General features: G+C 37.3%; 1 protein-coding gene across 4 annotated transcripts in view; it reads right to left on the bottom strand.

The window, feature by feature from the left end:
* The window catches only part of USO1 (USO1 vesicle transport factor), a 76,884-nt gene that overhangs the window by 19,624 nt on the left and 42,224 nt on the right, over positions 1-15,036 (bottom strand). For all 4 annotated transcript variants that reach the window (XM_060417225.1, XM_012180179.3, XM_060417226.1 and 1 more), the window contains exons 8-11: positions 12,969-13,089; positions 7,134-7,312; positions 2,724-2,864; positions 208-296 (exon numbers count right to left, since the gene is read on the bottom strand). In XM_060417225.1, coding sequence (XP_060273208.1) covers positions 208-296; positions 2,724-2,864; positions 7,134-7,312; positions 12,969-13,089 — 530 coding nt within the window. The remainder of the gene's footprint in view (positions 1-207; positions 297-2,723; positions 2,865-7,133; positions 7,313-12,968; positions 13,090-15,036) is intronic.

Raw genomic sequence — 15,036 nt, 5'->3', positions numbered from 1 at the left:
CTGCTTGCTAAGGCACACAGCTAGGAAGTGATACCCAAGTACAAATACATAGGTTCTAAAGACTGGAAACTCTTAAAATACCAACATATTTATCTTGTCAGATAATTTCTTGTTTCAAAACACAGAACTGAACTCCTTAAAAGAATAAGACGTGCAGACAAGATATACTAATTTGTCTGCAGGATCTCAGCATTTCTCTTTTCCTACCTTGGTGGGTTTGAAGGTGCATTTACAGAAGCAAAGTAGTCTTGGTTTACTTGGCAGCCTCGAATAACTTCTGATACAGTATTAATGGTCTGAAATGAACATGAGTGGAGAAGAAAATTTAGAGAAGGTGAGTTGAAGGAAAAACCCTGTTTTTAAAAGAAGAAAATGTTATATTCTTTTGCTTTTAAACAACAAAACTTAGATAACAAAAATGTCAGTTACAGCATTATAATCTTGTAACACTTTTGTGAGATTATATTTTAAAACACTGAGCGCCTCCAACTAAACTTGACCACATGCATTTAAAATCTCAAAAAAACTAAAATTAATAATATCTTCCAAGAGAGAGAATCTATTTCTACAAAGCAAGAAAAAGGATGCTTAAAAATAAAATCAGAGAACAAATTTAAAATGTAACAAATTACAAATTCAATTTAAGGATAAGGCTGAAAAAAACCTCCAAGTAAACAGAATAAAAAGACACTGGGTCCAGAAAGTCTAATAATCTATTAATAAAGTTCAAGACACAGAAAAGAGGAAACTGTCAAGGAACACATAAAACTTCCTCAGAACTGAAGTACTTATGTCTCTAGTTTGAAAGGGCCCAATGAGTACTAAAATTTAGTGGGGTTGAGAGGTAGAGTCTGTAATAGAGCACATCATCAGTAAATTTCAGAAACCAGAAAGAAAGATTCTAGAGAAAGAAAGTAGGTTACATAAAAAGACGCAAAATGGCTTCAGACTTCTTAGTAGCAACACTGGAATAATGTTCTGAAAGTTGAGTGTTGCTGCTGCTGCTGCTAAGTCGCTTTAGTCGTGTCCAACTCTGTGCGACCCCATAGTCGGCAGCCCACCAGGCTCCCCTGTCCCTGGGATTCTCCAGGCAAGAACGCTGGAGTGGGTTGCCATTTCCTTCTCCAATGCATGAAAGTGAAAAGTGAAAGTGAAGTCGCTCAGTCATGTCCGACTCTTTGCAACCCCATGGACTGCAGCCTGCCAGGCTCCTCCGTCCATGGGATTTTCCAGGCAAGAGTACTGGAGTGGGGTGCCATCGCCTTCTCCGAAGTTAGGCGTTAATGATTTCCAATTCTGAATTCCATACCTAACCAAACACTAGACTAATTCTGAAGGTGGAGGAATGACATGAAAAAGCTAAAACCAAATTATCTTGCCATTCACCCCCTTTCAGGAAGTTAAGTAAAATAAGAACCAAGGGGTGGTAGAAAATGACACAGAATCTAGATAACCAAGGAATCCCCTGAGGGCTCAGACGGTAAAGAATCCACCTGCAATGAGGCAGACCTGGGTTTGATCCCCGGATTGGGAAGATCCCCTGGAGGAGGGCATGGCAACCCATTTCCGTATTCTTTCCTGGAGATTCCCAATGGACAGAGGAGCCTGGTGGGCTACAGTCCATGGAGTTGCAGAGTCAGATTTAACTGAGCGACTAAAGCATGGCAAAAGGATCATTAGAGAGAGTGAATCAAAGTCCCAGGATAGGGACCTTCCTGGTGGTCCAGGAGCTAAGACTTAATTAATGTTCCCAGTGTAGGGGGCCCAGGTTGAATCCCTAGTCAGAGAATTAAGATTCCACATGCCACACACAACGAAGATGCAAATAAATAAATGAAAGGTAAGTTCCAGGATAAGAGCTGTGTGATGGAAGAAGAGAATAAGCAGCCCATATGGGAGCAGGAGGATAGAGGACTTCCAGAAGGTCTGAATTGGGGAACATACTGTTAAGCACACGACAGTGTTATTATGCATAGATAGACAGAAAATCAGTAAAATGAAAAAGAATCTTATTATAACTCAGGAAAGAAAAAAAGGTTATTTAAAAAAAAAAAGCATGGGGCTCTGTTTGGCTTAGCAAAAAACAGTATTGGAATAGTGACAAAACTATAAATTCTGATTATCAATTTAAAAATAAATTACTAGGGTGACAGGAGGAAGTAAAGTGGGACAGTTATACAGGGGGAAGTGAGGCTTAGATAGGAAGGAGGGAGTCCAAAGACAGGTTTTCTTATAAAACTTTCACTATTATCTGTACTTTTAATGTACATGTGTTAATTTGAGAAAAGAAATTTAAATAAACCTTTCTTTTCTTCAAACTAACTTCTTTTTCTTAATAGGCAGGAAACAGAAAATGTGATACATCAAAGGAAAAAGAATTTATTATTCTACGAATAATATTCACGTCTGACTTGACTAAGTCATACTGTTCTCAAAATTAAAAATATAAATCATTACTGTGCACTCCTATTGAATACAATAAAATTAACAAGAAATGTTCTAAGCGTTAACATTATTTACGTGCTATTAAACTTGCGGAATGAATACACCTTTTGGAATTGCTACTGTCTCCATTATGCTAATTATACTTTATAGTGTCAATAAGGAATTTAACAGATAAGAATGGTTAACAATTGCTGTTTCTCATTCAGCTGGTATCTAGTTCTTCCCAGGCTTCCTGATTTCAGCTTCCACAGAGTGGCTTCTGCCATCACTTGGCTTACCTCAGTCAGGATGTCAGCAGGAACTCCAGTGGCCATTAGGATAGTACAAAGCTGCTGCAGTAAGCCACACTGGAACATAGCTTTTTGGCAGCTACTGGTAGCACCAGGAGGGTTGTTGGGAGAAACTAGTACACGAACAAGCTGCAAAAGAAAGAGAACACAAAATCTGTCTTTTAGAGACTGGAAAAGTCTTGAGACAAATTTGATCTCTATGAATAGAAAGCCTGTGTAATGGATTCCCCAAAATGCTCAGCCAGATCTATAGCATTCAATGCTTTGACAGCATTTTACACACACTTCTTTCAAAATTGGTGTGAAAGTGTTAGTCACTTAGTCATGTCCGACTCTTTGCCACCCCATGGACTGCAGCCTATCAGGCTCTTATGTCCGTGAAATTCTCCAGGAAGACTACTAGAGTGGGTTGCTATTCCCTTCTCCAGGGAATCTTCCTGATCCAGGGATCAAACCTAGGTCTCCAGCACTACAGACAGATTCTTTACTGTCTGAGCCATCTCCTCTCAAACCCTGACACTGCTTAATCAGCTAAGTTTTTGTAATATCCCGTGCTGTCATTTCCTCCTCAAGGGGATCTTCCCAACCCAGGGACTGAACCCACATCTCCTGCATCTCTTGCACTGGCAAATGGATTCTTTACCACTGTGTCACCTGGGAAGCCCCATCAAAGTCCTAGATGGCATCTTTTTCCAAGAGAAAGCTGTTTTATCTGCATTGAAAATCTGTTGCTTTGTGTAGCCACCTTCATTAACTTGCTGCAGCTTCTACATCAGCACTTGTTTCACCTGTGTTAACACTTCTATGTTATGAAGACGATGGCTTCTTTCCTTAAACCTCATGAACCAACTTCTGCTAGATTCAAAATTTTCTTCTGCAGCTTCCTTACCTTTCTCAACCTTCATGGAATTGAAGATTAGGGCTTTGTGCTAGAGTAGGTTCTGGCTTAAGGGAATGTTATCACTGGTTTGATCATCTATCCAGGCCACTAAAGCTTTCTCCACATTAACAATAATGCTGCTTGAGTTTCCCATCACGCATGTATTCACTTATTCTTTCCTTCAATAACTCTTCCTCTGGATTTACAATTTGGCTAACTGGTACAACAGGCCTAGGTTTCAGCCTATCTTTGCTTTCAATATGTCTTCCTTACTCAACTTAATCATTTCTAGCTTTTGATTTAGAGTGAGAGACATCCAACTCTTCCTTTCACTTGAACACTTAAGAGGCCACTTAAAGGCCACTGTAAGGTTATTAACTGGTCTAATTTCAACACTTATGTCACAGCAGATAGGGAGACCCAAGGAAAGGGAGACAGGGAATGGTCTGTTAGAGGAGCCGTCAAACACACACATGTATCGATTAAGTTGTCCATTTTACAAGGGCGTGATTCACGGTGCCACAGAACAATTACAACACTTATAGCAAAGACCACTGATCACAGATCGCCATAACAAATAATAATGAAGAGGTTTGAAATACTGAGAATTACTAAAATGTGACAGAGACAAGAAGTGAGCAAGTGCTGGTGAACAAAAGCTGACAACTTGCTTGACATAGGGTTGCCATAAAACTTCAATTTGTAAAAAGTACAATTATCTACAAAGCACAATAAAGTGAAGCACAGTAAACGGAGATATACCTGTATTTAAAACAAACACCAAATTATGTGTCATCGTTCCCGTAAATATTTCCATATGCCTCCGATAAAAAGATTTTAAAAATATAATCATGCCATTATTATACCTAACAAAATCAACAATAATTCCTTAAGTAAGTAAGTGTTAGTCATTCAGTTGTGCCCGACTCTTTGCAACCCCATGAGTTTTTCCAGGCAAGGATACTGGAGTGGGTTGCCATTTCCTTCTCCAGGGGATCTTCCCAACCCAGGGATTGAACCTGAGTATCCTACACTGCAGGTAGATTCTTTACTGACTGAGCTACGAGGGAAACCCAATAATTCCTTAATGTCATTTAATAGCCGTTGGGTATCTTAACTGATGCTATAAATAATCACATTTCTAGATAACAAATAGTTATATTCAAATACATTATAAATATGCAAAATATCACAATAGATTGACTTATATTTTCCCAGAGAGAAAAACCAGGGGAAGTTTGTAGATGTTATATCCAGGCAGATTTTGACTCATTATATAGATTAAGCTTTTTATAATTAGAACTATCCAACAACAAAAAGGAGTCTCTCATTAGGTAATGAGTTTTCTGAGAGTCAATGGCAGTATCGGTCCAAAAAATGAAATAGAAGGGATTACTACAGGTAGAAACAATCATGAAATTACCATTCCAGGAAAAAATTTAAATGTTTCACAACTAAAAAAATTTCAAAAAGACGCCTTCTTCACATTTAATTTGCGAAATTTAAATGAACTATCCTCAAGTGGATCAATTTCAATCTTTAGTGGCTTAGAATTCTATCATAATTATAACTGGGATGATGAATAATTCCAGTTTGGACATACATATCCAAAAAGGATTGTTCATCACCATTTACAATGCATTTTCACTTGTTATATAACCGAGAACTTGAAATATAAGCAACCCTAAATATAAGCAATAAAGCTATCAAGAAAGCGTTCTAATAGTTTGAAAAGCAGAAGATAACCTGTGGCCTGTGAAGCTATGAAATACATCAACTACTTTGTCTTTGAATGGAGAATACATTACAGTGAATTAACCTCAGTTTATTTCGAAGTTTATCTTCTTCAATAACTACTATCTACTTTATTCACTTTCTAGAAGAATACTGAAAGAACTTACTTCTATATATAACTAGAATACTGTTTTTCTGTTTATACGCAGCATTCTATTCTAAATTTTTTTTGGTAAAATAGTGCTTTACTTTTTAACAAGTGACTTTCTTGTTAACAATTACTTTTTGCAAAAGTTAATTCTTTAGGTAGTACTCAAAGCTATAAGACATGAGTAAGCTTCTCAAGCAGTTTAGATTTTCACTCTGGAAGGAAATATATATGTAACTGGTACATCATGAGAACCCTTCATTTTCTCTAATCACATTTTGAAAATCATTTTTCTAGAGGAATTTCCTTTGTTAAGAAGGCAGTGTTGAGCAAAGATATCAACTTTACCACTGGGACACTATTTCTGAAACATTAAAAACTAATAGCCTTGAAATGTGTGATACTGACATGTAAAAACAGAAACAATGAAATTGGGAATATCAACAGATTCTGCCCATGTTCCCTGTAAAATATTTCCCTAACAGTTTTTAAGGCATATTCTAAATAGGCTAACTATAGTTTATTATCCAAACTGGGACACTTCTGACGTGAAAGAGGACATGATTAGTAATTACAAAATGAATACTGACCTGGTAAACTGGGGCATATGGTCACCCTAATTATCAATCAACCCTATGTGAGAAATTCCCAGAGAAGGCAACAATATGCAGATTCTAATTATCAGTCTGATTAACCACCTAGTTTTGAGGAACACAACTTTAGGAACACAGGGACATTCAAAGACCCACAAGAATCACTAGAGAGTAAGTTAGGAAACCGGTATAAACTTAAGGGTCTGGAGAAGGGGTATTCAATAAAGGGATAAATAAGTAAAATACTTAAAAAATGTCATAATTTTCTGATACAGAATTCATTTGGGATCCTACTGTCTTCACCTTTACTATCCATCACCACCAAGCTTTCACCACAGAGCTTAAATGAAATTACATGTGACTTGTTAATTTAATTTATATTAAATTAAACATAAAACTCAAGACTATTAATCTTTGAGGGTAGGGACATCTTCATCCACTTCTAAGCATCCAGTGTCTGGCTCTCAGTAAATGCTTACTGAATGAATTTCTATGCTGAACTTAATATTCTGAATACTAAAATTTATGATATTAGAACCTTAAATGAAGAAAATGGATTTAAAAAATTCAACTCAACTTATTATCTTCTAGTGCAAAACCTATCAGGAAACTATGTTTGGATGTGCTTTAAAATAACCCAACAGGGGAGGGAGGTGGGAGGGGGGTTCATGTTTGGGAACGCATGTAAGAATTAAAGATATTAAAATTTAAAAAATGAAAAAAATAAAAATAAAAATAAAAACATAAAAAATAAATAAATAAATAAATAAATAAAATAACCCAACAGGGCAAGAGAGGGGAATAAAAGATGAAACAGTATTGTCAGATGTTAACAGTTATTGAAACAAAGCGTATGTGTGGGAGGAAGGGAATCTCTATTTCTGAATATAACTGCAAATCTCCGTAACAGAACGTTCTTACTCTTTTTTTAAAGCTCACCTGAAACCAACTCACCATCCTGGATTGACCAAAGGCAAAACATTTTTTTTTCTTTAAAAGGATTGTTGTGAAAATTATCACATTTATGTCTGAGGACAGCGTACCTGTAACATTAGGTGCAGATTAGTCACTTTCTGTGCGGACCAGCCAGAATTTTCATCCCCAACTTCAAACCAAGGTTTCATACGCTGAATATACGAGCCTTCTTTAAAAAAATTTTGATTGGAATTGTTGTTCTTTAACAAGTTTTGGAGCAGAATCAGACAATCTTCCACTACTATACCTGGGGAAAGAATGTAAAAAACAGAAATGTGAAGGCTGACAGAACCTGAAGGAAAATTCAATCCCCAAACATTTTTAAAAACAAAAATCTCCATGCACAGCATCTCCTCAGCTTGCATGGCAGTGAGCCTGCTCTTCCTCAGGTCCCCCTGGGATCTCTTGACTTCTCTTTTTGACTAGCCACTCATCTCTGTAACACTCACTGTTTCTTCACATTTAGCTTACATGTCATTTCTTTAGGAATGATTAGTGAGATCCAATGACTACGTTAGGATCATGAGCTATATGCTCTCACAGTTGCCTGCTCCTTTTATTATTATGTAGCATCTGTCTTCTCCACTAGACTGTAATTCATGAAGACAGGAATTTGTGAATGTCCTACTCACTCTGTATTCTCAGCAGATATAGAGATAAGACATCAGGCATGTACAAGATAAAGTGAAAGTGAAAGTTTCTCAGTCAGGTCTGACTCTCTGCGACCCAATGGACTATACAGTCCATGGAATTCTCCAGGCCAGAATACTGGAGTGGGTAGCCTTTCCCTTCTCCAGGGGATCTTCCCAACCCAGGGATTGAACCCAGGTCTCCCGCATTGCAGGTGGATTCTTCACCAGCTGAGTCACAAGGGAAGCCCCACATACAAGGTATGCACGTATGCATGTGAAGTTGCTCAGTCGTGTCCGACTCTTTGCGACCCCATGGACTGTAGTCTACCAGGCTCCTCTGTCCATGGGATTTTCCAGGCAATAATACTAGAGTGGATTGCCATTTCCTTCTCCAGGGGATCTTCCCAACCCAGGGATCGAACCCGGGTCTCCCGCATTGTAGACAGACGCTTTACCGTCTGAGCCACCAGGGAAGTCCTCCAATATTTAGTCCTACTAAACATTTGTTAAATGAATCAATTATTGTAATCTCTAAGAAGCACTTGACATTGTTGTCTCAATGTCTCTTCCTTGAAACGTCCTCTTCTCTTGGTTTCTAAAACACTAATGACTCCCTCCCTGGTTTTCCTTACAGATGTCTGGTCACTCCTCAGGCTTCCTAGGCAAAGAGCTCTGTTTCCTCTGCAAAGCCTATGACGAAGGCTGGATGCTTATAGTGAGTAGGTGCCTCTGTGTATATACCCGCACTTCTGTGCCTACTACTTGAGCTGTATGATTATAAGAATTAATTGCTTTTTAAAAATTAAGACTATTTTTTCAGAGCACCTTCAGGTTTAAAGAAAATCTGAGCAACAAATATAGGGAACTCCCACATACTCTCTCCCTGCCAGTGCCTACTACTCTTATTATTTAGCATTAGCGTGAGGTACATTTGTTAGACTGATGAATGAATACTGATACATTATTAATTCATGGTCATAGTTTACACTATGGCTCATTCTTCTTAAGTTCTATAGGTTTCAAAGTATGTATTAATTTTATGTACCCACCATTATAGTGTCACACAGAATAGATTCACTGCTCTAAAAATCCTGTGATCCACCTATTCATTCCTCTTTCTTTTCTTCAAGACTCACTCATGATAAAAACTCTTAGCAAAAATCAGAGTTAAAGGTGAAACATCAACATTCTCATTAAAGTCAGCAATTATTCTAACACTGTATTAAATATTCTAACGGGCTTCCCTGGTGGCTCAGATGGTAAAGAATCTGCCTGGAATGCAGGAGACCTGGGTTTGATCCCTGGGTCAAGAAGATCCTCTGGAGAATGAAACAGCAACCCACTCCAGTATTCTTGCCTAGAGATCCCAAGATCAGAGGAACCAGGCAGGCTACAGTCAATGGGGTTGCAAGAGCTGGACACCACTTAGCGACTAAACCACCACCGAAGATCCTAGTCTGTGTGATGAGAGAAAGAGGACAAGAAAATTGGTATAAGAAATGAAAAGAAAGAAAACAGGATTTCACTATTTGTGGAAGACATCGTATCTACACAGAAAGTCCAATGAGAACTAATGATTCAATAAGATAATTGGATTCAAAATCAATATATAAAAAAATCAAATAGCAGCCATTTGAAAATGTAATTAAAAAGAAAGATCTCATTCATAGGTAACAAAAAGTATAAGATGCCTAGGAATGAATCTAATTAAAAAAAGGTATATAACTCTTGTGTTTAAAATTATAAACATTACTGAAAGAGATAAAAAGACGACTTGAATAGATTAAAAGATATACCTGGGTTCATGGAGAAAAAACGTCAATGATGATTCTCTTTAATCTTTAAACTGTATATTTTCAATAAATATCCCAGCTGGGATTTTCAGATAACTTGATTAGCTATTAAGTTTCACTTAAATGAAGAATAAAGAAAACAGACACTAAGACAAATTATGAAGAGGGCCAAGACAGGAAATTCTTTCAATATTCTAATAGGAGATTATTATGAAGCTTTAGTAATTAAGAAAGTATGGTTTTAGTGCAGAACTAGACAAACACTAATGGAACAGAACTCAGAAGACCTTCACATGTATGAAATTTGATTACAAATCTTATACCATCATTCAAAAGAAAATCTCTATTAATTAAATGCAAAAGGCAAATTTTTAAAGCCTTTAGTACAAGAAAGTGATGGAAACTCTTTTTATGACCATGAGATAGAGATAGATTTCTTAAACAAAACCCAAAAGCATAAACTATAAAAAAACTAACATGATTATATTAAAATTTTAAACTTTAATAGAAACACTATAAACAGACTAAGAGAAAATAACTAAAACATGTATAATCAACAGATGATTAGTGTCCAGAATATATAAGAGCTTCCAAGTAATCAACTGGAAATGGAAAAATGATCTTATATAAAAATGGGCAAGAAGGTAATTCAGAGGGTTCAAGGATATAAAAAAATAGACAGTGACTATACTGCAGATGGTGACTGCAGCCATGAAATTAAAAGACACTTACTCCTTGGAAGGAAAGTTATGACCAAGCTAGATAGCATATTCAAAAGCAGAGACATTGCTTTGCCAACAAAGGTCCATCTAGTCAAAGCTATGGGCTTCCCTGGTGGCTCAGAGGTTAAAGCATCTGCCTGCAATGTGGGAGACCTGGGTTTGATCCCTGAGTCAGGAAGATCCCCTAGAGAAGGAAATGGCAACCGACTCCAGTATTCTTGCCTGGAGAATCCCATGGATGGAGGAGCTTGGTGGGCTATAGTCCGATTCTTTGTGACTCTTTGGGGTCACAAAGAGTCGGACATGACTGAGCAGCTTCACTTCACAGTCAAGGCTATGGTTTTTCCAGTGGTCATGTATGGATGTGAGAGTTGGACAGTGAAGAAAGCTGAGTGCTGAAGAATTGATGCTTTTGAACTGTGGTGCTGGAAAAGATTCTTGGAAGTCCCATGGACTGAAATGTGATCAAACCAGTCAATTCTAAAGGAAATCAATCCTGAATATTCACTGGAAGAACTAAAGCTAAAGCTAAAGCTCCAATACTTTGGTCACCTGATGTAAAGAGCTGACTCATAGGAAAAGACCCTGATGCTGGCAAAGACTGAGGGCAGGAGAAGTGGTGACAGAGGATGAGATGGTTGGATGCAGCAACTCAACAAACACGAGTTTGAGCAAACTCTGGGGCATAGTGAAAGACAGGAAGCCTGGCATGCTAAAGTCCACAGGGTCGCAGAGTCAGACATGACAGTGACTGAATAACAACGTACCCATGAAAATATGCTTAATCTCAGTATTAATTTAAGTAATGAAATAAAATCTCAGTAAGATAACTCTCTTTCTTTGCATGTGCGCTCAGTCTATGTCTGACTCTTTGCAACCCTGCGGACTATAGCCCGCCAGGCTCCTCTATCTGTTGGAGAGAATACTGGAGTGGGTTGCCACTTCCTTCTCCAGGGAATCTTCCTTACCCAGAGATTGAGCCTGTGTCTCCTGCATTACAGGTGGATTCTTTACTTGCTGAACCATTGGGGAAGCCCTAAGTAACTCATCCAATCTTTTCTGCTTATCTAATTTTGTTTCATCTATATTCTAATGACCCAAATCTTTATCACCAGTGTGGCCCTGCCCTCCAGATTAGTGAGCCTACTCTCAACCATACTATGGTACTTACTAACTCCAGTTCAGTGAATGCAAATATACTCATTTTTCTCCTCTGACTCTGGTGCTAGGTTTTTTCGATCAATTTCTCACTAAAAGTATCTAAAAATGCTGAACTAACAAAAACAAGTCTAAGAGCAATGAAGTGACAGTACAGCAGGCTAAAACTGACAAGAAAATGGGTATCTACACAGCTAGCTAAGTATAAAAATACCTTTTGGCTGGTGGTACATTTCTTGATTTTGATAAATCTAAACTTTTCATTTTGATAGTCTCATGGGACAGAAGGAAAATAAATCAAAGCCAAGGGTATACACAAGGTAGGCAAGGAATTTAACAGAAAATTCTTCACCTAATAAACCAGAACCTCAAAAGGACATATCCCCAGGGGGCAAACAGTGAAAAGTTAACCAGTACTCATAGATTGGCCTGGGTTTGCCTTGCCTGATGGTCCAGGAAATGCCAAGCCTTCAATTGGGAATAAGGTGATCCCACATAAACTGTAACCCCAGGGCTTGCCAAAGACAAACACATTTTATATGCAAGAAATTACCTTCATCCTAGGATTCAAATTCCTGTAACTAATTCTCTTAAGTACGACACAAAACACAGTAAAAGAAAGCCACGTACACAAAAAAACATTGTACCATGTGTAAAAACCAGTAGAGCAAAGTACCACCAAGACTTAAAAAATACTGGGATTATCAGAGACCATAAAATAATTGTTTCTTACATTTAAAGAAATGAAAAGATAAATTGAAAATATATACAGAAAAAAGAAAAGTGAAAGTGAAGTTACTCAGTCGTGTTCAACTCTTTGCGACCCCATGGACTGTATAGCCTAACAGGCTCCTCAGTCCATGGGATTTTCCAGGCAAGAATACTGGAGTGGGTTGTCATTTCCTTCTCCAGGGGATCTTCCAGACCCAGGGATCGAACCCAGGTCTCCCGCATTGTAGGCACACGCTTTACCGTCTGAGCTACCAGAGAAGCTCCATACAGAAAAAAGGAAGTTGTAAAAAAATTACCTAGCAAATTTGCCAAAGTACCAGACAGAACTTATAGAAAGGAAAAATTTTAAACTCAATGATACATGCAAAAGCTGATCAAATACAGGTGAAGAGAGAATTGGTGAAATAGGAAATAGATCAGAAGAAATAATCCAGAAGAAACTCTGGAAAGATAAAAAGACAGAAAAAACAGACGAGAATGTACGATGATAAGGTGAGAATCTAGTCAGATGTCAGAGAACTGACTCTGAGTTTAGGAAGATTTCAAAAAACGTGACAGAGCAGTATTGGAAGAGATATAGCTGATTTCTCTTTCCAGAAATGAGGAAAGACACCAACAGATTCTGAAAGTCTAAGAAATATTAAGCAGGATAAATAAAAAGAAATCCATAGTCAACAAACCACAGAGGAAGAAAGAAAGACTATAAAGCATCCATCCTCCCTCAGGAAAGCCTCTTTCTACATCTAACAAAACAACAACAAAAAAGGCATAAAGCCCTCCTTTCTCCCTTCAGTTGCATTCCTCAGAAGTTAACAATTCAATGAGAGCAAAAGGAACCTTCTCAAATCAATCTCTTCATACTATACCTCCATCACTGTTCCCCTCCTCTGTAATAATGTCCAGTAGTCTCTCAAAAGCATTTTCAAAAGCAACAATTTTCTGGATTGCTCCATTGCTTCTTGTTAGTGCCTGTAGTAGTAAGACGCCCTTATGGAGAAGAAAGATAATGTTGAGTGCAATACAACTTTTTAAAGACATTTAAAGATTACTTTAAAAATCACAGAGATTTAGAAGTGGCAGGAATTTCACAAGTCCAACTCCTTTGCTTTATAGATAGGGAAAAAAAGGATACAGAAGGTGAGCAATTTGCCTTCCTAAACTATACAGACTTCAAAAGACAGACCCCCTGACTAGAATACATGTCTAGCAATTCCTAATTCAGTTCCTTTTTTCACCACTCAATTACAAATATACAACAATTCTTGCACATTCATCAGTCTATATTACATAGTTTTCACTGTGGTCTAAGAGAGCTGAACATAATTTTATCTACCTCAGTAATGCCTCTGTATGGACTTCACAATAGTAACAGTAAGAAACTGTGAAATCAATAATATAAGTCAATAAACATCACCACATTCTAGCAGGGAAAGTTCAACTATTCTTGTAATTATTCAGCCTGCAAATTCTCCAGATTTAATTCTAAAAGTTGACAGGTAGGGAAAAAAAAAAAGGAAGGATGAGAATTCATATCTCATGACTGGCATATCTAGTACAAAACAATTCTCTGTAGTCTTTGATTATGATTTTTAGTTTTACTCAGTTCCTATTGAGCCAGATTTAGTTTATATATCTGCAACCACTTAAGCATTCAAGAAAAACTGTTAACCATTTCTGCTTATTTCACTACCAAACAAGAATTTTACGAGTTCACAGGGAGTCTAACAATATCATAATGGTCAAAGAGATAGGAAATATTTAATGAAAAAAGCAGATATTACTTAGAGGAAGAGGAATAGCAACTAATTCAAAAGTGCCTACGAGGCCAATTAGCTGTTGGCTGTCCATACTTGGCAGGTCAGTATTCATACAAGACAAAAAATGCCCCGAGCCTTATTGCACTTGTCCTACTCATCTTTCTGACTGTCCACTCTCAACATTAATATGAGAGAGAAAGAGAAAGTGGTTACGTCAAATTCTCCTTCTTAATGAGTTTAACTGCTAACAAAGGAGGAAGAAATGCAGTGGAAAAACACTAAGGCTATGAATTAGACACAGCGGGTTTTTTAAAGTTCTGGTTACTGCTTGTGCAACTTGAAGCAAATTACATAAATTCTGTGTGTAATTTATACAATGTAAGTCTCAGTACACCCATGTGTAAAACGAGGATGGTATCTTTGTCAGAGGGTTTTAATGAGGACTAAAGGAAATAAAATAGCCTCCACAGAGCCCAAGTTTTCACTGCATATCAGTTTCTTTCACCTATTATGAGAAGTATTCCTCTATTCAAACATATCCACTAAAATGTTATTGAAAATCAAAGTATACACTCATTAGTCATTGAAAGTAAGTGGGCACCAATTCCTGACTTTAAAAACTGGCAATTAAAGGGATTTATCTATTTATCCTTTCTTTCACGTATGAATTGTAATTCAGGGTAATAAAATACACTGTTCCATGAAGTAAACTTCCTCTTTGAGGAAGATTACAGCTGAATAAATGTGAAAGAATGACAAGTTCTAGAAATCATCATTTTGAAACTCTTAACAAAATAACTGATTCAGGCAATGTTCATTAATGAATGACAGGCTATAATGGACGAAAGGATCCATGCAGGGATCCGAATGTCATCACCTGAATCAAATCCACTGATCATACAAGCGAGACAGCCAGGTATTTCATTTCCTGATGTGTTGCAAACTGCATCACCCAGGGAACATCAAAGCAAAGAGGTGAACCAAAACCTAATCAAGGCCTTTAGAAAAGTAACAGACATTAACAATCAAATGTAATGAGAGAACCTTGTCTGGATCCTGATTTGGAAACCAACTGTGAAAGACATTTATGAGAGAAATGGGAAACTTAAGTACAGAATAGTTATCGTATTTAAACTGAGGGCTAAGACAAACTTGTTATCTCATTAAATGTGATAAT

This window comes from Ovis aries, chromosome 6, assembly GCF_016772045.2.
Source record: "Ovis aries strain OAR_USU_Benz2616 breed Rambouillet chromosome 6, ARS-UI_Ramb_v3.0, whole genome shotgun sequence".
NCBI lineage: Eukaryota > Metazoa > Chordata > Mammalia > Artiodactyla > Bovidae > Ovis > Ovis aries.
The sequence above is the reverse complement of the archived record's forward strand: the minus strand, read 5'-3'. Positions and strand labels throughout refer to the sequence as shown.